The 23,965-nt window shown below is 43.4% G+C and overlaps 9 protein-coding genes across 9 annotated transcripts; 7 read left to right on the plus strand and 2 right to left on the minus strand.

Moving 5' to 3' along the window:
• Positions 1-89: 89 nt before the first annotated feature.
• EAF01_000246 (uncharacterized protein) lies at positions 90-2,827 on the plus strand. The gene is made up of 3 exons (XM_038908496.1): positions 90-433; positions 487-785; positions 836-2,827. Exons 2-3 carry the CDS (start codon positions 499-501, stop codon positions 2,262-2,264), a joined length of 1,716 nt encoding a protein of 571 aa, XP_038775402.1. The 5' UTR covers positions 90-433; positions 487-498; the 3' UTR covers positions 2,265-2,827.
• An 894-nt stretch (positions 2,828-3,721) lies between these two features.
• Positions 3,722-4,861, plus strand: EAF01_000247 (uncharacterized protein; the record flags this gene model as incomplete). Its single annotated transcript, XM_038908497.1, has 5 exons — positions 3,722-3,919; positions 4,044-4,133; positions 4,193-4,536; positions 4,587-4,670; positions 4,720-4,861. 5 exons carry the CDS (start codon positions 3,722-3,724, stop codon positions 4,859-4,861), a joined length of 858 nt encoding a protein of 285 aa, XP_038775403.1.
• A 662-nt stretch (positions 4,862-5,523) lies between these two features.
• On the minus strand, positions 5,524-6,062 carry EAF01_000248 (uncharacterized protein; the record flags this gene model as incomplete). The annotated part of the gene is made up of 4 exons (XM_038908498.1): positions 5,524-5,639; positions 5,699-5,891; positions 5,941-6,004; positions 6,046-6,062. The coding sequence occupies 4 exons, from the start codon at positions 6,060-6,062 to the stop codon at positions 5,524-5,526; spliced, it is 390 nt and encodes a 129-aa protein (XP_038775404.1).
• Positions 6,063-6,118: 56 nt separating this feature from the next.
• Positions 6,119-7,443, plus strand: EAF01_000249 (uncharacterized protein; the record flags this gene model as incomplete). The annotated part of the gene is made up of 2 exons (XM_038908499.1): positions 6,119-6,429; positions 6,495-7,443. 2 exons carry the CDS (start codon positions 6,119-6,121, stop codon positions 7,441-7,443), a joined length of 1,260 nt encoding a protein of 419 aa, XP_038775405.1.
• Positions 7,444-9,114: 1,671 nt separating this feature from the next.
• EAF01_000250 (uncharacterized protein) lies at positions 9,115-10,350 on the plus strand (the record flags this gene model as incomplete). Its single annotated transcript, XM_038908500.1, has 1 exon — positions 9,115-10,350. The coding sequence occupies one exon, from the start codon at positions 9,115-9,117 to the stop codon at positions 10,348-10,350; it is 1,236 nt and encodes a 411-aa protein (XP_038775406.1).
• A 676-nt stretch (positions 10,351-11,026) lies between these two features.
• On the plus strand, positions 11,027-12,168 carry EAF01_000251 (uncharacterized protein; the record flags this gene model as incomplete). Its single annotated transcript, XM_038908501.1, has 4 exons — positions 11,027-11,114; positions 11,217-11,262; positions 11,312-11,595; positions 11,700-12,168. The coding sequence occupies 4 exons, from the start codon at positions 11,027-11,029 to the stop codon at positions 11,852-11,854; spliced, it is 573 nt and encodes a 190-aa protein (XP_038775407.1). The 3' UTR covers positions 11,855-12,168.
• A 5,049-nt stretch (positions 12,169-17,217) lies between these two features.
• On the plus strand, positions 17,218-18,631 carry EAF01_000252 (uncharacterized protein; the record flags this gene model as incomplete). Its single annotated transcript, XM_038908502.1, has 3 exons — positions 17,218-17,309; positions 17,366-17,439; positions 17,493-18,631. The coding sequence occupies 3 exons, from the start codon at positions 17,218-17,220 to the stop codon at positions 18,629-18,631; spliced, it is 1,305 nt and encodes a 434-aa protein (XP_038775408.1).
• Positions 18,632-19,333: 702 nt separating this feature from the next.
• EAF01_000253 (uncharacterized protein) lies at positions 19,334-20,203 on the plus strand (the record flags this gene model as incomplete). Its single annotated transcript, XM_038908503.1, has 2 exons — positions 19,334-19,490; positions 19,548-20,203. 2 exons carry the CDS (start codon positions 19,334-19,336, stop codon positions 20,201-20,203), a joined length of 813 nt encoding a protein of 270 aa, XP_038775409.1.
• A 424-nt stretch (positions 20,204-20,627) lies between these two features.
• EAF01_000254 (uncharacterized protein) lies at positions 20,628-23,361 on the minus strand. Its single transcript, XM_038908504.1, has 5 exons — positions 22,678-23,361; positions 22,385-22,591; positions 21,868-22,143; positions 21,535-21,819; positions 20,628-21,481 (listed from the first exon to the last, which is right to left on the minus strand). Exons 1-5 carry the CDS (start codon positions 22,978-22,980, stop codon positions 20,801-20,803), a joined length of 1,752 nt encoding a protein of 583 aa, XP_038775410.1. The 5' UTR covers positions 22,981-23,361; the 3' UTR covers positions 20,628-20,800.
• Between the last annotated feature and the right edge of the window lie 604 nt (positions 23,362-23,965).

Genomic DNA, 23,965 nt, shown 5'->3' on the forward strand with positions numbered 1-23,965 from the left:
TCCTCAAGCCAAGATCTACAGAATCCTTGTCGGAATGCCATCTGAATGGGGTATGCGATACGTTGAGGTATCATGGACTGGAACTTCGACTGGAATTCTTTGAAATCAATTACAATTACAATTACATTTATTATTTTTCTTTATCATTTTGAGTTGGTACCCGAGACTATATATCTATAGAAGTGGTTTCATCTTTTTCCTTCTACGCCTACATGAAATCACCACAACTTTTGAAACTTGCGACGAAGCAGGTGTACTAGGTGCTTTTAGATTCCATCAACCTCTATTACCTGTGCAAGAAATCCTCCGTGGCAAATCATCATACTTGTACATTCATTTTGAAGCCACTTTCTTACTTCCATTGAAACCTCAGCTTGCGAAGGAAATTGACCTGCGGAGGTGGCACAATTATAGAGCCGACCCCGCTATATAAGTACTTGGTACTCTGCCAACATTAACCCCCCCCCCTTTCTAAAATAGTTATAGATTTTCGCCTCCATGTCTTCCATTCCCTTCAAGAGACTGGTAGTCTTACCTACAACCCTTTCTTACGCACTTGTTTCTTACAAACCAGATACACTATTATCCTCCCAGCCGAGCTACTGGGGAACATTTGTACAACTATACTTGTTACAGTTCATAGGCTTTGCCATCTGGAGAGTGATCTTGTATCCTTACTATTTTTCACCCCTGAGACATTTACCCTCTCCAAAAGGAGGTAGTTGGTGGAATGGCCAATGGAAGAGGATCTCTGGAGAGCCAACTGGTCAGCCGATGCTTGACTGGTGAGATCTGTTACTCTATATATCTCTATATGTAGCTAACTGAGCAATAGGATACAAGATATCCCAAATGACGGCATCATAAGATATTTAGGGATGTTGAATTCGGAGAGAGTCATGGTCACCAATGCCAAAGCACTCGGTGAAGTTCTTACCATCAAAAATTACGACTTTGTTAAACCTTCTACCCTTCGTGTCGGAATTGGACGTCTCCTTGGAATTGGTGTTCTTTTGGCAGAGGGAGATGAGCACAAAATACAGAGAAAAAATCTAATGCCCGCGTTTGCATTCCGACATGTTAAGAATTTATATTCCGTCTTCTGGGATAAATCCTGTGAAGGGTTGGAAGCCATGACCAAAGAAGTCAAGGCGAAAGAACGTGGCGATATCCCCAATGACGTAGCCGAAGACAAAGATGGAAATGATGGAAGTGTTGCTCAGCCAGAGAAGGGCGCAGCGATTGTGGAAGCTATGCAATGGGCGAGTAGAATAACACTGGACATAATCGGAGCAGCTGGCTTGGGCAAAGGCTTCGGAGCAATTCAGGACCCCGACACACTACTAAATCGAACATATAGGACTGTGTTTAAACCAACACGCTCTGCACAAATTCTTGGAATTCTCCAACTTTTCTTACCAGGATGGTTCGTCAAAAGAATACCTATCAAGAGAAATGGGGAGATCGAGGAAGCTGCAGAAACCATCAGATCCGTTTGTAGGGATCTCATCCATGAGAAGAAAACGAAGCTAGAAAAGAAGGAGTTGACCGATGTGGATATCTTGAGTGTGGCGTTGGAGAGCGGAGGCTTTCCCGATGAGAATCTCATCGATCAACTTATGACTTTCCTAGCAGCTGGCCACGAGACGACTGCAAGTTCCATGGCTTGGGCCATCTATCTACTCTGCGCCTACCCAGAAGTTCAATCTCGTCTCCGAGAGGAAGTCCGTGCAAAACTTCCCAGTCCAGACTCAGACGCCAGTGTTACAAGTCAAGATATCGATTACATGCCATATCTAAACGCTGTCTGTAACGAAATTCTCCGCTACTTTCCACCTGTTCCTCTCACCCTCCGTGAAGCCGCCGTTGATACGACGATCTCTGGTCAGCACATACCGAAGGGAACACGTGTGATGCTGATTCCATGGGCCATCAATAAGGACGAGAAGATGTGGGGATCCTCTGCTCGAAATTTCGATCCTGATCGATGGATGGCTGACAATGGCGAGTCGCATAATACGGTCGGAGGTAGCTCGAGTAATTATGCATTCCTTACTTTTTTGCATGGACCAAGAAGTTGTATTGGCCAACAGTTTGCGAAGGCGGAGTTTGCAATATTGTTGGCGACATGGATCGGAAGGTTTGAGTTTGAGTTGAAAGATAAGAGGATGATGGATGAGAAGAATCTGTATATTAAAGGGGGAGTGACTGCGAAGCCTTCGAAGGGTTTGTATGTGAAGATGAAGGTTGTTGAGGGGTGGTAGAGGAGGGAAATCCGAATTTCTGCTACTATTACGATGAGTTTAAATAGATAGAGTTGCTAAGCAACAGATGATGATCATGTATACTTTATTATGGCGTTGTTGAGGGTTTGTAGGTTACTTTCCCTAAGGCTTAAGCTTTCTCGATCTCTCGGCGTCTCGATATTCATTCACAGCTTGTTAGATGGGATGTCAGTTCAATGTTTTCTTGAATTCTAGATGGTTTGCCCTGGTGTATACTCTTGAATCATCTAGACGGTATTCAATCATCAGAAGTTTGAGGGTCCAGTCTTGCCATATATTGTGGTCTTCTAGGATGTTCGACTTATAGAAGATATTTGAACCATTCAGAGCCTCTCAATCCAATCTGTCTATTTGCACAACTTATCTTCATGGCTTCATCGTCTTTCAAATATCGCATCTTGGGTGTGTTCATTCGGATTATTAGATATACTGATGGATTGAGTTTTGAGAACTCCTTGGTAAAACCATATGGTATGGTATGGTATGTAAGCGAAGATATTGAACCTCTGTACCGGTACTGTATTTCGGTAGCAAAATTACTCCCTCGTGGCATTGTCGTCTAATAAAGGCATGGTGCTAATGTATCATATAATTGGCATCCATATCATATATTTAATGCGTCTTCCTTGAATTACTAAAACTCGGGGTTAGTATGCTTCGGGTCCAATGGTCAAAGTGTAGAGTAGAAGCTGTGACGTGACTTCAGGTGATTGTTCAAAAACATGAACAGAACAAAGAAAAAGGGGGGATCTGATTTGAGAAGTGTACAAATATTGGGCCAGTACTTTCCCCCTGGAGCGTGGACCAATATAATGTGATGTAGCTGTTGTGTTGTAGTTGAAGTTTGGATTGAAGGAGCATTGGGACAACACATCCCGCTGCTGCTGCTGCTGCTTTAGACCATAAGGAAACGGCAGGGTCCGAAATTCGGAAACTATGGCAAGGCACGTTCCATTGGTAGCGGTTAATCATAGAAGCCGCGGTCGACGGAAAATATTTGCTGAATAGCGCAATTTATTACCTAGGTAGTACGGGAAGTTGATGGCAGATTGCAGATTGTAGATTCCAAGTATCAAGGACCTACTTATTATTATTATTACTCTTTGGAACACTCACAAGAGATCTGAATGTCCACGTTAAAGTTTAGTGGCATTCCAAATTCAATTTGGAGATTCCACCCCAAGATAGAAATTCCCATTCAGGCTCGAGCAGAACAAACCAGATCATTCACACGTCTATCCAATACCTGCGGTGGTCCTTCTCACCAATTAAAGCAACATTTGCCCCTGCGCTTTCCTTGTTATAAAGGCGTGACCGCCGCGCACGCCAAACTGGCGAACAAAAACAACCCCACCATACCGCTAAGAGTGGTGCAAATATCTCGTCACCTCTCAACGAATTCATCTTCCGACAACACAACACCATTAAATACAACAATGGCTTCCAAATACACTGTCAGAAAGATCGGAGCTCCAAACACCTTGGAGCACCGTATCTATATCGAGAAGGATGGAGTTCCAGTTTCTCCATTCCACGATATCCCCCTTTATGCCAATGAGCAACAAACCATCTTGAACATGGTTGTTGAGATCCCAAGATGGACAAACGGCAAGATGGAGATCAGCAAAGAAGAGGTTTTTACTCACTTATCACTGCATTTTGTACACTGTCAGCTAACATGCCATTTATTAGATGCTTAACCCAATCGAATGTCCCTCCTATCATTGAATCCAATTCCTATGCTAATAATTTCCACAGAAGCAAGACGTCAAGAAGGGCAAGCTTCGTTTCGTCCGCAACTGCTTCCCACACAAGGGTTATCTCTGGAACTACGGTGCCTTCCCTCAAGTAAGACTTCGAGTTTATATTATAAATATTATCTGCGACACGAGCTGATTGGACGTTAGACTTGGGAGGACCCTAACGTTGTCCACCCAGAAACCAAGGCCAAGGGTGACAACGATCCATTAGACGTTTGCGAGATTGGTGAATTGGTCGGATACCCTGGTCAAGTCAAGCAAGTCAAGGTTCTCGGGGTTATGGCCTTGCTCGATGAGGAGGAGACCGACTGGAAGGTTATTGTCATCGATGTCAACGACCCATTGGCTCCTAAGCTCAACGACGTTGAGGATGTTGAGAGACATCTTCCAGGTCTCTTGAGGGCTACAAATGAATGGTTCAGAATCTACAAAATCCCAGATGGAAAGCCAGAGAACCAATTTGCTTTCACTGGAGAGTGCAAGAACAAGAAGTAAGGGTCATCACGACTATGATTCGACATGCAAGCTGATTGTATTTTAGGTACGCCACTGATATCGTCCGTGAGTGTGCTGAGGCTTGGGAGAAGCTCATCACTGGCAAGACCACCCCAGGTGATGTTTCAACGTAAGTTTTTATCATTTCGCTGTGTTGACTTTACCTAACAAATTTATAGCACCAACGTCACTGTCAAGCACTCAACCAGCCGTGTTGAAGCCAACCAACTTCCTCCTATCCCATCTAACGAGAACCTTGCCCCAGCTCCTATCGACCCAAGCATTGACAAGTGGTTCTTCATCTCTGGTGCTGCCGCTTAAATCCAGATGTCTTGAATCACGGCTTTACATTTGCAGGCGTTATCGCCAGAATACCATAAAAGTTAAACGACCCTACACATATGCCATCACTATTGGCTGTAGATACAATACGAAGGTTTCCAAGCGCATTTCTTGCACATCCATAATACTTCTAGCATTCAATACGTGCAACTGTGAAATATTACCAAAACCTTAAGCTGTTTTTATACCTTGTTCGTCAAGAGATTTGCTAGGGGTTTTTCGAAAATGCATTTGGGCTTTTAGACCCGCATACGAGCCAACGCAGCTGGAGAACGTATTATTGCGTTAGTAAATGAACGTTGTTTGTCTTCGCATTGATTTATGATGTAGTCCTGGTACCCAAAACTGGAGACCTGTAGGACCGTTGAGCGATTAAAGCCGTCCAGTATTTCTTCCTGCTAAGCCGTAACATCTTCAATATTTCTGACTTGTAGATTGTGCCTTCTATCAATCCTTGCGTAGACGTTAGCGATCTAACTCATGCAATATCGACATGAATTGAGAGACGTATAAAGTCCTAAAAAACGTATGTCATGTTCACATAAAAGACACTCCGCGCTTATTGAAAGTATGATATTGTTATCATACGACCTTGAAAACGCCTCCCACATGCAATACATATACATTCCAGCATTATATCATCAATTTCCGGTCAATTCCTCCTGCCTTGCTAAAATTCGTGAATGTCTATCTACCTCATCAGATACACCTCTAATACCAAGTTTCTCTGCGTCCAACTTCATTTCTTTTCCATCCTCTGCAAATCTGGGTTAGAATTTGCGAATGCCAACGAAATTTGAATATGGCGGAACATACTAAACTTAAGGCGCACAAGACTCCGTTCTTTAGATGCTCTTGGGAGTATCTTTGTATCGATCTTCATGGTCTGTCGTGCATTTGGTGGGAGAACTGAGAGAAATAACCGAGCGGTTTTGGCTTTGGGAGAGAAGGGATTGAAGACTGTTGAGACTTCGGTGATGAATCTTGTGATCATGTTTGCTACCGAAGCCTAGTATATAATTAGTATTTATCGACCAAACATATCAATCTGAACTTACATGAGACTTTCGATGTTCTATAAAGGTTCTGGGGGGTGTAGTTGTGGTCTGGATGCTCAATGTGCTAGGCGCAAATAAAAATTCTCGGTAAATTCCGAGCCTTACAAGCAGCCAGCTCTCATGTATGACGATACAGAATTTACGAGCGAAAACATCTGCCAAGTTCACACAAACCAATATGTCTTTCGAGTCGCTTTCCGAACGCCTTGCGGCTCTACAGGAATCAAATAGACAAGCCAGAGAATTGATTGAACGACTAGCAAACATCAAGTTCGAACCTGGTTCTATAGCATTGGATAGCGATGACGATATTGTATTGCTGGAGCTTTCTGCGGAGATCGCACAGGTGTTGAAAGAACAAGATGAGGATTTGGAGCGACTGCAAGAAGATGTTCTGTCAATACCTACAGGGGGACTGAACAGTGAGTTGGGAAGACAGAGAAAGATGCTTGATGAAGCAGTGGAGAAGAACATCAAAGAAGTCGCATCGTAAGACAATTATTTTGTTCATTCCTATGCATACCATGTTCCAGGCTGATCGCTGAACTCTGTAGATGCTATTCAGCATTCCGCAAGGCCGAAGTGACAGCCAGAAAGACGCTTAATGCTGCGCAAGTTTGGGAGCGACAACATCTCTTTCAGCCAAGCTTGAATCTCTCTTCCGGTAGGTCAACTCCTAACTCGATGGAAAGACCTATCGCGCGACCAAAGTCGGAACTTCCAAAGGAAGATAAGACGGTCAATGCTGCTAGCGACGTTACTCTTGCGCTTCGACGAACTCACGAAATGATGGCGGGCGAGTTGGAAAAATCACAGTTCGCAAACGATACCTTGAAACAATCCACGGAAGCGTTGGCGCAGCTGAATGAAACATATTCTACATTGGATTCTCTACTATCGAGTTCGCGGAATTTGCTGGGGACTTTGCTAAGGAGCCAAAAGAGTGATACGTGGTATCTTGAAACGGCATTCTATGTACTGGCATGTACAATTGCATGGCTTGTTTTTAGGAGGTTGTTTTACGGACCACTTTGGTGGTTGGTTTACGCGCCTCTGAAGTTAATCTTCTACTCCCTATTTAGTATATTTGGAATAATGGGCTCCAAGGGTGGCTCGGCTGTTGAAAGCAGTATGTCCATATCCAGTGAGCCGGCAACTTATTCAGTTATTTCAACTAGGAGTGAGAGCGCTGTTTTCAATAGCATGAACACTCCAGCAGTCAGTGTTGAAAACGACAATCAACGACCGGTAGCAAGAGCGGCATCAACGATGGTTGAGGAGGTCGAACATATCATTGATGAAAGCCAGCATTACCAGGCCCCTATCAAGGAGGAAATTGTCGGAGACTCGGTTGGGGATGAATCTCCCCAAGTTACGAAAGCCGAGCTGGAAGAAGACGTAGTGATAAGTGGGGAAGCAAACCCAGGAAACCCCAAGAAGAGGATGTGGGAAGAACCAGAAGAGGCTGCCAAGGAAGCACAGCGAAGGAAGGACGAACTATAGATTGTCGAACGACTTGAATGATCCAGTCTTCGATGTAAAATTCCATAATAACCGAGATAGCTGAGCATGATGGCGTTCAGGAGTCGAGACTGAGCCGGATCTGAGACTTGGGCATTTTGATATTCGTTCAATGACTTTAGCGAATATTGTTGCAAATGATTTTGGTACTTTAAATCAAATCAATACATAAATATCTTTACGGATGAGCGATACCCTGTTATTAAACTATAAATCCAAAGTTTTAAAAACTCTCCTCATATAGATACTGCACAGTGACATCTTACAATATGATATGTCCCTCCCAAAAAATCCGATCCCATCAAACCTCCCATCGTTCATCGTTCATCTTTCATCTTTCATAGTAAACACCCCGATGTCAATCGACAGGCTCAAAAATCCCCCGGTAAATTATGACTCAAAGAAACCTAACGGATACAAACATTTTACTATTTTTCTTTTGACAGGTAGTAGTGGATCCAATCATCACAAGTTTCGAAAATCGAAGTTTCATATTTTGGGAAATCAAAGTATGTTGATTGGGTGAGGGGTGTCGTCTGGTGATTCGTTGGTAACTATAACTAGGTAGGTAGCTAGGTACTGTAGGCAGATTCTTTGTTGGTGCTTTTCTAGGGAGTTTTTTTAATAGTTTTTTTGGGGAGGGGGGAGGGGGGAGTGATAAGATGGATGGATGGATGCCTAGGTATGGATGGATGGACGGGTAGGAGGATTGCTTTAGCTTTTTAGCTTTTTAGTTTTGTTTCAGGGGGGGGGGGGGGGGCGAGGAGCTGGGAGCTGGTTGGGTTGGTTTTGTTCAATAGATGAGAGTGAGATGAGGTGCGGGATGGATGGATAAGGCGGGATGGGATGGGATGGGATGAGAGGAGTTGAGTTGAGTTGAGGTTGGGGTACCTACATACCTAGAAAATTATGCAGTTTTTGCCGAGAAAGGGGAAGGACCGGTCCGGTACCTTTTTTTCGCGTGGGTAAGTGTGTGGTTAGTTTTTGAATCGCGTATTCATTCTCATTCAGATGAATGGATGGATCAGATTCCCTGATTTCTACTCAAAGTCTCACTAGAATCTAGATATTTTCTTGCACAGGGGAGAATCAATCTGGTCTACTCTATCAATTGTACAGAACTAGAGTTTATGAAACTCTCTTGTCGTTCTTGATTTTATCTTCGGAGATGAATGCTAGGTAGGTAGGTAGGTAGGTTATTCATAGGATGTCTTTGATCAACTGGATTGTTCTATGGATTCTTTGTATGGGCCGACAAAGAAGCGTCTATTTAAACAGTCTGGCCCCTGGCATTTTATAAAAGTGAATAAAGAGTTTTATTTCGGATAAAGAACAATATACTTTCTTTGAGTTTTTTCAAGTCACCTATTCATTGTGCTGGAACACTTACGAATCATTCCTTTATTGTTAACAAAGCGAGCTTCGAATCACATTGTTTCTTCTATTTTCGTACAGTCATTTTTCTGCTGTATTTATTGACTCGAGATTCCCTCCATTTCAAGTCCTGCATATATAGCTCGACTATCACATTCTCTGCAACACATACCTATTCCATACACGATAATACAACAGTTCAGCAGGTCTGATCATCAACGTCGCAAACACAACACACTACACACACAAATAACCAGAACTTATTTCATTACTATCAAGATGCAGTTCGCCAACAGCCTCGCTCTCGGAGCAATCCTTTGCGCTTTCGTCATTAACGCACACATGTCCATGACTTGGCCACTTCCCTTCCGTTCTGCGCTCAACCCCAACTCCGTCAAATCTCAAATCGACTACAGCATAACCGCTCCACTCGAAGCCACCGGTGCAAACTTCCCTTGCAAGTACAACGACATGGGTACGGCTGGAGGAAAATCTGTCGTCACTTGGTCCGCAGGTCAAACCGCAAACTGGACCATCGGAACCGGTGCCATTCACGGTGGAGGATCCTGCCAAGTCGCACTCTCCTACGATTCTGGAAAGTCATTCAAGGTCATCCATTCTTACATCGGAAGCTGTCCTACCGCATTCAGCTCAAGCGCCGATTTCACTGTTCCTGCCGACGCCCCAGCCGGAGAAGCAATGTTCGCTTGGACTTGGCAAAATCAGATCGGTAACCGCGAGTTCTACATGTCTTGCGCTGCCGTCACCATCGAAGGCACAAAAGCTCGCGCTGCTCCAGCTGTCGCATTTTCTGCCCGTCCCGATCTCTTCCTTGTCAACCTTGGCAATGGATGCACATCTGTAGAAGGTAAGGCCGTCAACTATCCAAACCCAGGCCCAGATGCAGATGTTACACGCCAGACTTCAGACTCAGGTACTTTCACCGGAACTTGTGGTCCTGTCAATGGTGTTGCCTCATCTGGCTCTGATGCATCGGGCTCAGCCTCAGAGAGTGCAGGAAGTGCAGGAAGTGCAGGAAGTGCAGAAAGTGCAGAAAGTGCAGGCAGTGTAATCTCCAGTGCTCCAGCAGCTCCCGTATCATCTGCCCCGGCAGTTGGTGCGCCATCCGCTCCAGTACCTGTTGCTTCTTCAAGCACAACTCCAGTTTCCATCGTAATCCTCCCAACCGTTGCAGCTTCATCTACACTCAGCTCAGCCACCATCATCGCAACATCCGCACCAGCTTCACCAACATCAGGCACCAGCTCTCCCTCATCTTCAGGAACCAGCTCCGGAGCCCTTCAGGCCTCGGTCGACGGTCTCTGTTCTGCAGAAAAAACATGTACCGGCTCCGGCTTTGGTCCATGTTGCTCCAAGGACGGATTCTGTGGAATTGGTGATGCTTGGTGTGGCACCGGTTGTCAACCCGGCTTCGGATCTTGTGGAACTACTCTCAACTCCACTTCTACTGCCAATCCCATCAGAAAGATCAGAGGAAGAAGTTGGAGACATTAAGCGGGGAATGGAGTGATTTGGGGGGCAGGGAGGGGGTCAAGTTAGAATAGAATCTAAAGACTGCGTCTTTTTGTACGATTGGTCGGTACTTTACTTCGAGTATGTCATTTTAAATCGAGGTTTTTTTAAAACCATATATGAGAATGAACCAATGTGATGTAATATATATACTGTGATGTTAGTGAAGTGTCAAGAATAAGTGGAGTAGGTGAACGATGAATGTCTGACAGTGTTTATGCGCCGGACGGGGGCGCATTCAATCTTGGAGGATGTCTTGTTCAGAGAACCTCTAGGCACCTGCCTAGGTTAGGACGCATCTGACGCAGAGGATCACCGGATGTAACGAGGTTATTAGTATATGATTTTGCTTGATGAAGTATTATGGCTATGTCATACATATATTTATGACAACATGTTGTTATAAAATGAATGAGTGTAGTGTTTTGAATGTACGTCTACTGTTGGTGATTCATGAAGAGAGACGAGGTCAACCCGAAATATACTGCCATCATCCACCGCCCAGCTAGCGCCATAACTGGGGTCAAACCTTAAGCTCCTAGCTACTCTGGCCTTACGACGATTACGAGTACCTGAGCATGTAGATGCAGGTGTTCATGATCAACACTTGAACAAATTCAACTTCTACGCTCTTTTGATAAAACAGACCTCTTTCATCATGGAACAGAACGAATCTGCCGGGTCGTTGAGTTGGCGTCTCAGCTCACATCCTATTACTTTGTTGTGTTTCCTAGGATTTCGCATTTGTAGGTTTGCGCATTGTTTGATTTGAGCTTCGAGAGTTGTAGTTGTTCTGGATGGATTGCTGGATATGCTATTATGAATACATCGCTAACTCCTAGAAATAGCAAGTCTCCTAGTATACCTCTTCGGAATGCTCTTCATTAAAAACTTGTATGTCTTCCGTTCCTAGATTCGTCAATTGACCCTCTAATTCAAATAGTGTCATGATCTTCATAATAACCATCTTGCTCCTCGCTGCCGATTTTTACTACCTAAAGAATATCGCCGGTCGTCGCCTCGTTGGATTGCGTTGGTGGAATGAAGTAGACCCTGCATCTGGTGATTCGCATTGGGTCTTTGAATCCTCGGATCCAAATACGAAAATCATAAACCCTACGGATAGCAGATTCTTCTGGCTTGCACTTTATTCGCAACCATTGTTATGGGTTGGATTAGCCTTTGTGGCCATTTTTAGGTTTGAGTTTATTTGGTTGACGTTGATCGGTAAGTTCTGCCTTTTGTTCGGGTTGCAGGCGGCCATGAGTATGGAAGAAGGATGGAAACGAGATGACGCATGAAGGAAATCGCTAACGAGTATGGTCTCGCAGTGATTGCATTGAGTTTGACAGTTACGAATACTTTGGCGTTCTCGAGATGTGATAAGTTTGGACAAGCATCGAATTTGGCGGGCAGTGCTATGTATTCTTCAGGAATTGCGGGAAATATTGCAAGCGCTACGATTGGAAGATTCTTCTCGAGATGAGTATCCAAGATATACTATGGGAGGAAGAGAGACCCGAAGAAAAGTGATAGCAAGACATATAAGAACTCAGGGGCTATGATACCAGAATGAATGAAGCCTGAGAACCTTGCTCCGTTATTTTGACACAACGGGATTTGCCACGCGGTGCCTGGAGTCAATATTGTTATACAAGTGTTGTTAGGTGCGAATGTTGCAAGGGCGGCGTTCAAACATAGAGGCGTTAGTATCTGAAGGGCTTTCTTGTTCAATGTGAACAAGAGCTAAATTATCACTAGCAAATGCTCGTACCAAATAAAATTCCATCAAAAGTGACACTTGCTCTTTTCCAAGTAATTCTGATGCGATGCTGCTGTTAGTACGAAGAGATGGAACAGTGGAATGTGGGAAAACGATGAATGTTCACTCAAATTATGGGAACCATTATTAGTATGGCAAGTTAGATGTTTAGATTGTTTAAATCGATTTGCGCATTTTTAGTGTATTAATCATCGCCTTATTTTTTTCTTCCTTTTTTCTGACTAGACTACCCCTAACAAGGGTTTATTATTAGTCAAACTATTTGGCGATCACATTTTGTCCATACGTCTTGAAGTTTGCGAGTTACTTTCAAAAAGCGAATTATGCCATCTTGCATTGCCGTTCAAAGTGCTTTCAATAATCAATACTACGTCTGAAGTCGAACTTTCATTGTATAAACTAATGCTCAAGGTACAAACATCCAGTCAGTCCCGGAATTTCCTACCATCGCAGGGCCTACTGAGATGCGCGATTCAACCACATTTCCCTCAGTCGGATCATTTCCTCAAATATCTTGATTATGCTACCATGCTTGATAGTGATCTGTGAAAATAATGACCGGACCAGAGATGCACTTAACATCTTCTATGCGGCTTTATCCTTAGCACTACTGTGACCTTCCTTTGATTCGCATATCAACTTGCTGGTGCCCCTTGCTCTTCGCATCAATACTTGTCTTCCAGACAGCTCTTTGTCTTGGCTTCGAGGACTGAGTGATTTTTGACATTTGCTATCTAGGTGACGTCCCTTTTGGCTTGAGAAGGACTATCATTCTGGCATTCGTTGAAGAATGAGAAGACTTTGTTTTGGGCTACAATGTTTAGTACAGACAGTCCATCTTTCTTCCAAGCAAACCATAGAGCTTTGTACCTCCTTTCGGCTTCTCCTCAGTAACCTCAACCACAACACTGAATACGGGACTACGGTTCGATGGTTCAATTTCTCTGGACTGATTGGTACTTCTTTGCCTACTGGCATCCCCTTGTTAGTTCCTTCATCGCTCTTGATATCGGGGCCTTGGTGATGTCGACTGCGCCCGTGTTTGAAAGACACAAATCTACGACCAAGGCGCGAATGTACTCTCATCGGATAGAAGTTCCTGCTCTTGCTGGGTTGTTGATAGGGACGGAATTAGGGAGTCTGGTTATAACTCGGTTCCAGTTCCACTTCCAGATTCAATCAATTTCTTTTGTACTTTCTCGGCTGCAATGGATGAAATAGGATGTATTTGGACGCACTGGTATCCCTTTCGTTTGTCAACTCCGTGCTTCAACCCGTACCCCGAGAAAGTGATAGCATATTTTTTTGATTGTTGGAGGTTGCTTGAAAACAACTTCATATCACATAATTCACTTTGTGACACTTCGTTCCAATGAAACCGCATTTACAGTTTCTCTTCGGCTTGTTGTTTTCACTTTACAAACTCTCCCATAATCATCAAGTTAAGATTCAAAACTCGTTCCCGATACAACATGGAAAGAGTTGTGCAAGCCTATGAGGGGATGTTTGATGGGGAGAAGGAAACACTGCTCTACGCCATAAATCCATCACAAGAGAAACGGAGACAATCAGGATAGGAAAGTTACCAGCGAAGGGTATCAAGTCTTGCAGAAAGAAAATACAGAATGAAACGGCTGCAATGATCGAAACGATAGGTGGATATCTTGGGCGCGATCCACCAGAAGACCCAAACGCTATAGAACACTCTGCAGAGGAATGGAAGCTGGTGAAGAAAATCACAGAACTTCTCGAACCCCCTGAAGCACAACAACAATCGGGAGATTTCAAAGCAAAGTTGATAATTTTGATGCGAAAGTTGATCGGCATTCTACCTGCCACACCGGAGATTGATTGCGATAGAGAGATGTTGGTCATGCGGTGAAATTGTCACTGACGGTCCATATATGTATCTTTATTGTTACTATATTTACATACTAACACGCGTAGATACTGGTGAAGTTCTGGTGAATGAGCATGTGCCATTACCAGTAGAAGATGTGCTGGTGGAAATATCGGCACTGGCATCGCAGAAAACCACATACACAATTTCGGAAGACATCTCCACGGAACTCGACTAGAGCGGGAAACCATCAGTCTCTGATCGCTACCCGCGAACTAATAAGGAGAAACGACACAAAATGACTTAGGAAATGCTGAGGTTGATTTATGGTACGGGTGGTGAGAACGATGATGGAGACATGTATAAGGAGGCCCTCTATGGTTTCGATAGACAGACAGGTATAAACAGAAGAGGGTTGTGTGATGGAAAGCGCTCCATGGATATGGACTCGTCAAACCTCAAATTTGTTAAGAACGAGGGGCTCGATGAGGTCAAACTTTAGGCTGGATTCCAAAGGGAAAGATCCTCTGCTTTCGTCAAGGATGGTGATCAAGATATTGAGGACTTAGATGATAAGTCTCACAGTGAAAACTCAAGCAAGGGGGCCGGTTTCGAAAATAATCCGACGCTTGGGTATAGTAGACGAACCGAATTCCAGAATCACACTCAACAGAGACGTATCGTGGGTAGAGCTTCAGAGAAGCGGCCTGACTGGGATGATGCCTTGATGGAAGAGGAGTAGGTGAAGGGGATTTGAGGATCTCTTCATGTATAATAAATAGCTCTTATGAAGAAACGAAGTTATCTACAGAGAACTCAATGTTGAGTGATAATATAATGCTTTTGATATTGTTAGGATATGAATTTAAGTCATTCCAACTTCCACAATTAAGAAATACATGGAAGTTGGCGTACATGTGATGAAGCTTGTAGGGGTTCTTTGAACAAAGTTTAGAAACGAAGAATAACCTATTTTGCCTCAAATATTGAGACTTCATTGCATATCTTTTTTTCCCTCGCGAAAACTGCCATTAAATCCCGGATTATCGTACAATCGTACAATTTATCACTTTATAGCAATCTACCATCAAAGTCTAGCCATCTTACCCTCTTTATCCGCTTGCTCCCTCGACATCATCTTTAAGATCTTCCCACATGCATTCTTCGGAATAGCCTCTACAAACTTAACGCCCCCAGTTAATTTCTTATATCTCGCTAATCTCTCTCCACACCATTCTTTTACGTCCTTTCCTTCTAGCCGAATCTCTTGAGTGGCCGAGTAGTTCCTAGCTGGGCTGGGGAAAGCACTTGTCACTTCAACTCCCTCGATTAATCTTTGAACTAGTAATTTTCAATCACTATCCCTGAACTGTCTCATTTGATTCGAGTCCAGCAATAGCTGTGGAGTATATCATATTGGCTTCCAAATCAATATTTGTGTACATTCAATAAGGATTTTGTGACAATGCATTCTTATTTTGATGAAAAACACATTAGAAACCACTGTATCAAAGTAACAAGTGCTTTTTCCCGATTAGGGAGCCGACGATTAGGCCATCAAAAGTTGGGGGCCATGTTTTGATAGGGCTGGCTATGCTCGCACGCGGGGGACGGTAATGCTCAGGGGCGATCGCTATGCAGTCATACTCTACACTGATATCCGAACAAGATTGAATCGGAAACCCCATCAATAATCAGCTGAAGATTTCAAATGCCCATATACATAATATCAAAAAGGGGGTTTCGGCTGTTCAGTGTAAAGTATTCTAATGTCAAACCGTATTTCCGACCTTTCATGACAGCACCTACCTACCTAGTAGGTATTTGAAGATGATATCATAGCTTTTTTTTTCACTGTTTAAGATAAATTTAGATGTCCACGATGCTTTTTCTGAGTCATGTAATGCAGAGTATCTCAGCAAGAAATTGGCATTAAGGATTGACAATAAAACCATGAAGCTATCAAGTGTCCAAGTTAGCACCAAATATTTACAATGGGAATTTGGGGCTAATCCTCATTAACTTTTCTTGGTGTGGTAGGTAGATATAATCATTCGGAAAATAATAGCTAGCGTATCCATAAAGGGTTCAATTGCTTTCAAGCAAGTGTCAAAACTTACCGTCTGTTGCATATCTTAGCTCAGGATTGAAAACAGGGAAATCATAGTGTACTCAGTCAAATAACTTGATATGAAGATAATGAAACAATAGCCCAAAGTTTGTTTGTTGTTCTCTGGAGCTCAAAGGGGCTGAGAATTGCAAAGCCCCGTTCATCTCTTGTGCCAAGCCAGCAAACAGGTTTTGAGAACCCAAAGAGGTCATCGGCATCATCTACTGCCAGCCACATCGTGTGAATAATCTGGATATATTTATCATCAACAATACCCCCCATATCAAACATCTACCACAATATTCCACAAACCTAGACCCAAACACAAGCGATATCTCCATCTTATTTACCAGCCACTGTCCACACAACAAGCCAAGTCACATACTCATACGGTCATACCACATCACTCGCAACTATGCCTTTATTCTGGTCTAAAGGAGTTGGAGGAAGAAGATTCGGTGCAAACATTAGTGCAGATAGGCATGGTGTCAGAAAACCTGTCTGGCGTATGCGTCTTTGCGGACTCAACTGCTTTCGTTGAACAGCAGTAAGTTTTATTATATCTCCACTGTTATCAAGAAGAGACATTCTAACAGGATTTCAGTTCAAAGCACCTATGCAACGCGTCTTGCGATTAGTAACGAGAAACGATACCATGAATTTCTTTGAGAGACGACACAAGAATGGAATGAGAGACAAAATTTGAGTTTGTTGTGACGGAAAGGCGTTAGCGAATGGATTTCGGATATCATATGAATTTTTTACAATCATGAAGGCTGTCTCAAGATTGCTATATGGCAACGAGTTTTTATGATGGGATGAGGACTAGCATTTAGCGAATAATATCATATTATCACTTCAATATAAGGGGGCCGACGACTTGTATAACGAGTGAAGTGAAGAGTGCTTCGTAGTACGTAGGTATGTATGTGTGTGGCTGATACGGATTTGCCCCATCTGCTAGCGCCATCTCTGCCCCCTCGCCTCCACACTATTTCTTATCTGAGTCACGTGTCGATAGATAGTGAAATTATTTTCTAGTTTGTGACGGAATTACTTTTCTTCTCCTTTCCATTATCTGATTCAAGACAATAATATATTCAGAAATACAATGTTATGCAACGTCTCGCATCTTTTGTCATGACATCAATTCCCAAGAAAGTTCCTATTCCTAGGAAGGGCGTAGACTATAGAGGCAAGGTTGTACTGTGAGTCAAATGTGTCGCAAATGGCAGTTGGAAATTAAATTAACATTACGAAATAGTGCTCCTATGGTGAGGTCAGGTGAACTCCCTTCACGATTACTTGCTCTCCACTATGGAGCAGATCTAGTCTGGGGTATGAGATTCCAGGCTTGTGCTAGCTGGCCACATAAACTGACAAAATTGTAGGCCCTGAAACGGTCGATCGATCCATGATTGGGACGACCCGAAAATTTAACAGCCGTCTCAATACAATCGATTTTACCCGAATTCCATCCCAAGGTCATAAGGAGAAGAATGGAAATCTAAACGAAAGTCTCATCTTTCGCCTACATCCAGAACTTGAAGGCAAAAAACTCATATTTCAAATTGGCACATCCGACCCTGAACGAGCAGTACAATGTGCGCGTATAGTAGCCGCAGATGTGGCAGGCATAGACGTAAACGCAGGATGTCCGAAACCATTTAGTACAAGTGGCGGTATGGGGGCAGCTCTCTTACAGACCCCAGATAAATTGTGCGCCATCCTCGAAGCTTTGGTTAAGGAAATCGTGCCGGAATTCGAAATCGGAATCAGTGTTAAAATTCGATTGCTGGAAACTCCCGAAAAGACTGAGGCTCTGGTACGAAAGCTTTGCGCTACAGGAATTACAGGACTTACTATTCATTGCCGAACTACGCCAATGCGCCCAAGAGAAAGAGCGATTCGAGAGCAACTCAAAATGATTGCAGATATCTGTCGGGATAGTGGCGTCGCTTGTTTGATGAATGGAGACGTGGAAAATAGAGATCAAGCATTGAAATTGGCCGAACAGTACGGCACAAATGGTGGCATGATTGCTGTAGCTGCCGAAGCAAACTCAAGTTGTTTCAGAAGTGAAGCCGATGGTGGTCTAGCGCCCTGGGAGGAGGTGGTTCACCAATACATGAAATTTTGCCTGGATACAGAGAACAGATTCGGAAATACGAAATATCTTTTAAACCACCTGATACCGGGAAAAGAACCAGTTTATAGAGCTGTTCAGCAGTCTAAGAATTACCAACAACTATGCGAGCATTTAAACCATAAAGCTTTGCTCGAGCAGGCAATCGATGTGGACGAGAAGATTGGGATTTCTGATAAGCAGGTTGAGGAGCATAAATTAAAGCAAGCGCAAGCAAAGGCGGAGGCAAAGGCAGTAAGGAAAAAGAGAAAGAATACTGAGGATGATGGGGGAGAGCAAAAGAAAAGTCGAAGCCTTGAGGACCCAGCTGATTCTTCGTCTTTGGGAGAAGTGGAAAATGCACCTCTTAGTGAGCTCAAGTCAGAAATGGCCATCAGTGCTTGAGATTGGTTTGGCGCATATAGCCATGCATATATTTGGGTTATAACTGAATCTGGGAAGCATTGCGAGACTTTAGTCTGTTCAAGTGATGTCGGAAACGGAAAACAAGGGGGCGTTCTGGGTCTGACCGAGAAGATTTACGCATTTACATGGAGTTTCACGCATTGTGTGCCTAGGTAAAGCATATATACAAACTGCTCTGTGATATAGGAGTATATAAGCAATCATTATTTTCAAATAGCACACAAACTAGATACTTGCAGATATCCATGAAATTGCAGTGTTATCATGGATCCCAATTCCGCCATCTAGGTAGCCACGCAGCCTCTTGGAAAACAATATACGGCATACCTTCGCAGAAAGTAATCCTCAAATTTACCAAAAGTAACGCCACAGCTTTCTACACTGCTCGATCTATATCTTTACTAGAAGGCCGAGTATCTAGTGTGTCTGCTAGCGGCCCGGATACGCTATTATACCGAGCACTAGTATCAGTTTTCAATAGTGGCTAAAAAGGCTTGTCTAGACTCTAGCTAGCAAGTTAGCGGCAGACGTCATACTTGGAACCTTAATGAAGGCACCTACATCTATAGCTTGACGAAGTCCTTCTCGCAATACATGTATTTTCCTTGCTCAAGTCTTCTCCTTAATCTTCTAATCTTTTTTTTTTTTGCACACTTTGTATATATCCGCAATTCGAAAACTATGTCTTCAAACGTCGGAATGTCCTCCTGCTGTCTGTCGGGCAAAGTGCACGATGGTACACCCACAGGAAGGGTGGAAGTAATCAATGATCTCTCCACCTATATTGCGGAGCCCCAAGACGGCTCGAAAGCCAAGACGATTATCATTCTCGTCGACAGTAGGTCTATCCAAGCGCACCCCCATTTCCACACTCACCCCACTCACCCCCCACCAGTCTTCGGCTACGAATTCCAAAACGTGCGTCTCCTCGCCGACAACTACGCCCAAGCCGGTTTCTACGTCTACATCCCCGACATCCACCGAGGAAACAGCATTCCGCTTTCCTTTCTGCAGAGCGTGGAGCCGCCCCTCCCCATCCGAGACCAGCAATCGCTTTTGGAGAAAACTAAAGCGACGGGCGTGGTGGCTACCACGCTACCGCCCTGGCTCGTGAGACATCGCGAGGGCGTCACGAAACCGCTTATTTCCTCCTTCATCGCGCATATTCGTGGGGATCCTGGGACGGGAAAGATAGGGGCCTTGGGATTTTGCTGGGGAGGTCGCTATGCGATCTTGGCTGCGCATGGAGAGGTTGATGCGGCGGTGGCGTGTCACCCGTCGTTGGTTTCTGTGCCGGCGGATTTTGAGAGCGTGACCAAACCGTTGAGTTTGGCGGTGGGGGATCAGGATAGTTTGTTGGATCGGGGGACGGTGGGACAGATTCAGGATTTGATGGCGAGGAAGACGGAGGTGCTGCATGAGTTGCGGATTTACGAGGGTCAGATTCATGGGTTTGCGTTGAGGAGTGATTGGGGGGAGGAGAGGGATAGGAAGGCGATGGATGATAGTGAGGAGCAGGGGAGAGAGTGGTTTGATAAGTATCTTGCGTAGTGCAAGGTGGACTGAATGGGAATGGACTTGGGGGATCTATGGTTGGAGTATCGAGAGATTGTTAGCGAGGATTTAATGTATATATATGATTTCAATGATTTCAATAGGTTTAATAGTTTTACTTCTATAAAATACTCTTCATCTTTTGAATATTCTGAATTCTCTCCATACTATGAATCCTTTAATACTTTGAAACCTTTGAAAGTTTGGAACACTTAAATCTTCCCGTCAAAACTTTTAAGTACTATGAATCTTTTGAAAAAACTTTGAATCCTTCAAATACTATGGATTCTTAAAATGCTCTGAATACTCTGAATGCTTAGCGTTCTCTTAATCCTCTCAACACATTCATGAGCTAACTTGCTTCTTCTAAGACATAGACGATAACAAACTATAAGAAGATCACATTGATATGTATGCTAGCTTATCGATTGAATTTTCATGTGGATTTAGTTTATCTACGAATCCCCTCAATTTCTTTCAATCGAGCTATACTCTAATTTATACAGAAACCCTGTTCATTGACCAATCGCAGAATTAATTAATACCCCGTAACATACGAAAGACATAGAATCTAAGCGTCTCAAGTTTCCACTCCTAAGAATTCGGCACGCCATTCGTAACACTTCCATATGGCTCCGCAGGATAATCACCAAAGCAAGCATACTCATACTGAGCATCCTTTGTCGATCTACTCTGCACGTCCAAAAACGTATCCAACTCGCACCATCCATCCAACCTATCAGCTCCACACTCTGGAAAACTGAACCCTAAAGGTAGCGTTCTCTGATTGAGGATGAAGTGTACATACGTAGTTTCCTTTCCATCTACGTATGTTCTATCTGCTGCTAAAGGTTTTGGTGTCTTGATAATCTCTATATCTAATCTTGCGCCAAAGGGTTCCATGTGCGAAACGGTCAGATTGTGTGGGCCAGGATGATGGGTAGCTGGTAGGGCTTCAGCGAATTGTGTGAAGCCGAAAGCGGTGAGAATAGACATGATGTTTGTGTCGTGGGAGAAATCAAAGTAGATGGACTGGTTTAGAGGAAAGGTAGCGGTGTTATTGTCCAAGGTAGTGTTGATTTGAGAGCCGGAGTAACCCAAAGTATGGTTTTGAAGACGGGCGACTACTTCTTGGACATAGCCGATTCCAACAGCGCGACCAGTAGGAGAAGCGAAAGAACTTCCACCCGCGAAGTAAAGGTCAATTGCGTATTCGAAGCCGACCCATTCCTCATAGGTGAATAGATTGCAGAAGGCACTGTAGCCATAGGCCACCTACATTATGTTAGACTATGACGATTAGATATAAATAGAAACATTGTACTCACAGTCTCATATGGGCACATAGTTTGTGCTGCGTAGGTATCTACGACAGTCCAATTGAACTCCGGCGAGACCATGGACTGGAAACGAGCAGTGGCATTCTGTAGATATGTAGCCACCCATTGGTTTGTGGCATTGTTTCCTCCGGCACTTCTGTAGTTGTTTGAATTAGGACAATTATCGTAGCCTGCCAAGCTGTTATTGTAACCATTCGATTCAATGATGACTTCAATAGTGACATTGTTTGTCCATTCGAGACCGAAGAATCCAGCCATGAAGTATTCAGCGCTCTACCATCAATTAGTGTCATACTAGAAATTGCGGAAGTGACAACAAACCTTGAGCATTCGATCTTGAGTGGTAGTTCGAGCGATAATTTTGCTGTGAGGGTTATATAATTGAGCATATTGATAATAGTGTAGAATACCACTATCGTACAGTTCTTGTCTTCCACGAGGAACAAGAATCTCATAACCCAATTCGTACTTCCAGTCATTCAAAAACGATAGAGCCCCTGTAGCATTGATTTCCCCCGTGTAGTTTGCGATCTTTTTACCAAAGGTTGCAACATTACTTCCTGAAGTTGGATAACGTGCTCCATGACGTGAAAGCATCTGGAGGTTGTTAGCATATATGATATCTCTGTGTAATTTAGAAACATGTCGCCGAAGCTTTTGAATGTACATAAGCAGTTAAACAATGGTTTCACCACCTGTGGAGTCTCTAAACGATAAGTGTACATGTCTTGACAGAGGTTCATTATATGTACAATTCCACTGGGAATTCATTGAGCACTCAAGTTGGACTGATTCCAAATTGAGAACCACATGTGTCTTCAAATATTTGGATTCTTACCTGAAGTTGAGCGATCTTAGCTCCAGGTGGTAATGGATACTCTGCAACACCAAATCCAGATGGATTGGGCGAGTAAGGAGAGAGTTGTCCCATAAGCTGGAAAATACTTCCATTCTGACCTTGGCCTACAATAGGCTGAGCCGTCTCGAGAGGAGTATTTGGCACGAAAGTTACAGTTGGTGCAAACGAGACTGGATTTGTCTGGGCCTAAATCAAACGGTAAATTAATTTTGAATTCACAGAGATTTCTTATAAATCTCAACCCCGACGGGCTAATACTTTCTATTACTTACGAGAAACGGAGCTCTACCCGTGGCAGTTGGACCGGCCCAAAGTTCGGGGGTTGTCTGAAAATACTGGGGAACATCGTTTGTAGAAGATGAAGATGGCTGTTTCTCCGGAAGCAAGGCTGAGGCCGTCACCCCGGTGAGGGACAATAAAAGGATTTGATCCAAGAGCATGATGTACGAAGCGTATAGGAAAGCGCAAATAATGAGAAAGAGTGCAATCTTGCGAAACCTCTCCGTATGATGAGACTTTGAGCTTCCCAGATATTTGGAGCTCGGGAAGCTTGACCTCCCTTTATATCGCGGCATCGCTTCTATCAAAGCTACCACGTGCGATGCGGTGCAGTCCTATTAGTTCATCAATTGTGATGTTAACCTTGTGAGTGCTTTATCGGTAAGCGTTATCGAAGCAGGTACGGGGATATTCGTGCATTAGTGAAGAGGCGGGAAAGTATATAATCCTGTTGTATCGTTGTATCGTTGTATCGTTGTACCTTTGTGTGAATTTGGATTGTTGTTGGATGGGATTGGAAGGGGTAAATGTAAGATAGATAGGAAAATGCACGGTGATGGTGTCTAACCAAGCTCTTCCTCAGGGTGAAATGCCTGAGTCGCCGTGGTCGTGGTGATGACGATAGTAAGACAATATTGATGTTAAAATGATAGTGGCTGGGAAGACAATAATATAAGACAATTTGTGATATTCACTCCTACATGTATATATATATACCTAGGTATGTATGTATGAAGGATCACGACTATTTACTCGCATTAGGTAGTGCAATTCGCGGCACAGTTGAAAGATTGATATACCAGGTAGATACCAGGTAGATAGATATGCTAGGTATACCCTACAACAATAGTGTTATATCCTCATTAACCACCCATGAATAAGGTTACAATACAATATAATACAATATACTTTTGGATTAAAAGCTCTTGTAGTAGAGTTGGAGTTGGAGAGAATAGGAAACTTCTGTTTGTAGTATGTTAATCCATTTAATGTTACCTACCTACCCACCTATAAGCAGGTTGGAGAAAAAAGAGACCAAAATTAATCATCCTAATAAAGTCTATAAGAAATCAAAACTTTTAATTGTCTGAATCGAAATAGGAACATTTACTTAAGTTAGATTATTGAAGGAGTTTTGAACTTCTAATTCTGTAGCTTGAAATGGAACAATTCGATAGATTATTGAAGGATATTCGACCTTTCAATCCTCTAAATTAACTGCTATTACAAACAGCCAGTTACATATATAATGACGTAAACACGGAATCGAGTAGTCAAATA

This window comes from Botrytis porri, assembly GCF_014898465.1.
Source record: "Botrytis porri strain MUCL 3234 chromosome Unknown BPOR_001, whole genome shotgun sequence".
Classification (NCBI taxonomy): domain Eukaryota; kingdom Fungi; phylum Ascomycota; class Leotiomycetes; order Helotiales; family Sclerotiniaceae; genus Botrytis; species Botrytis porri.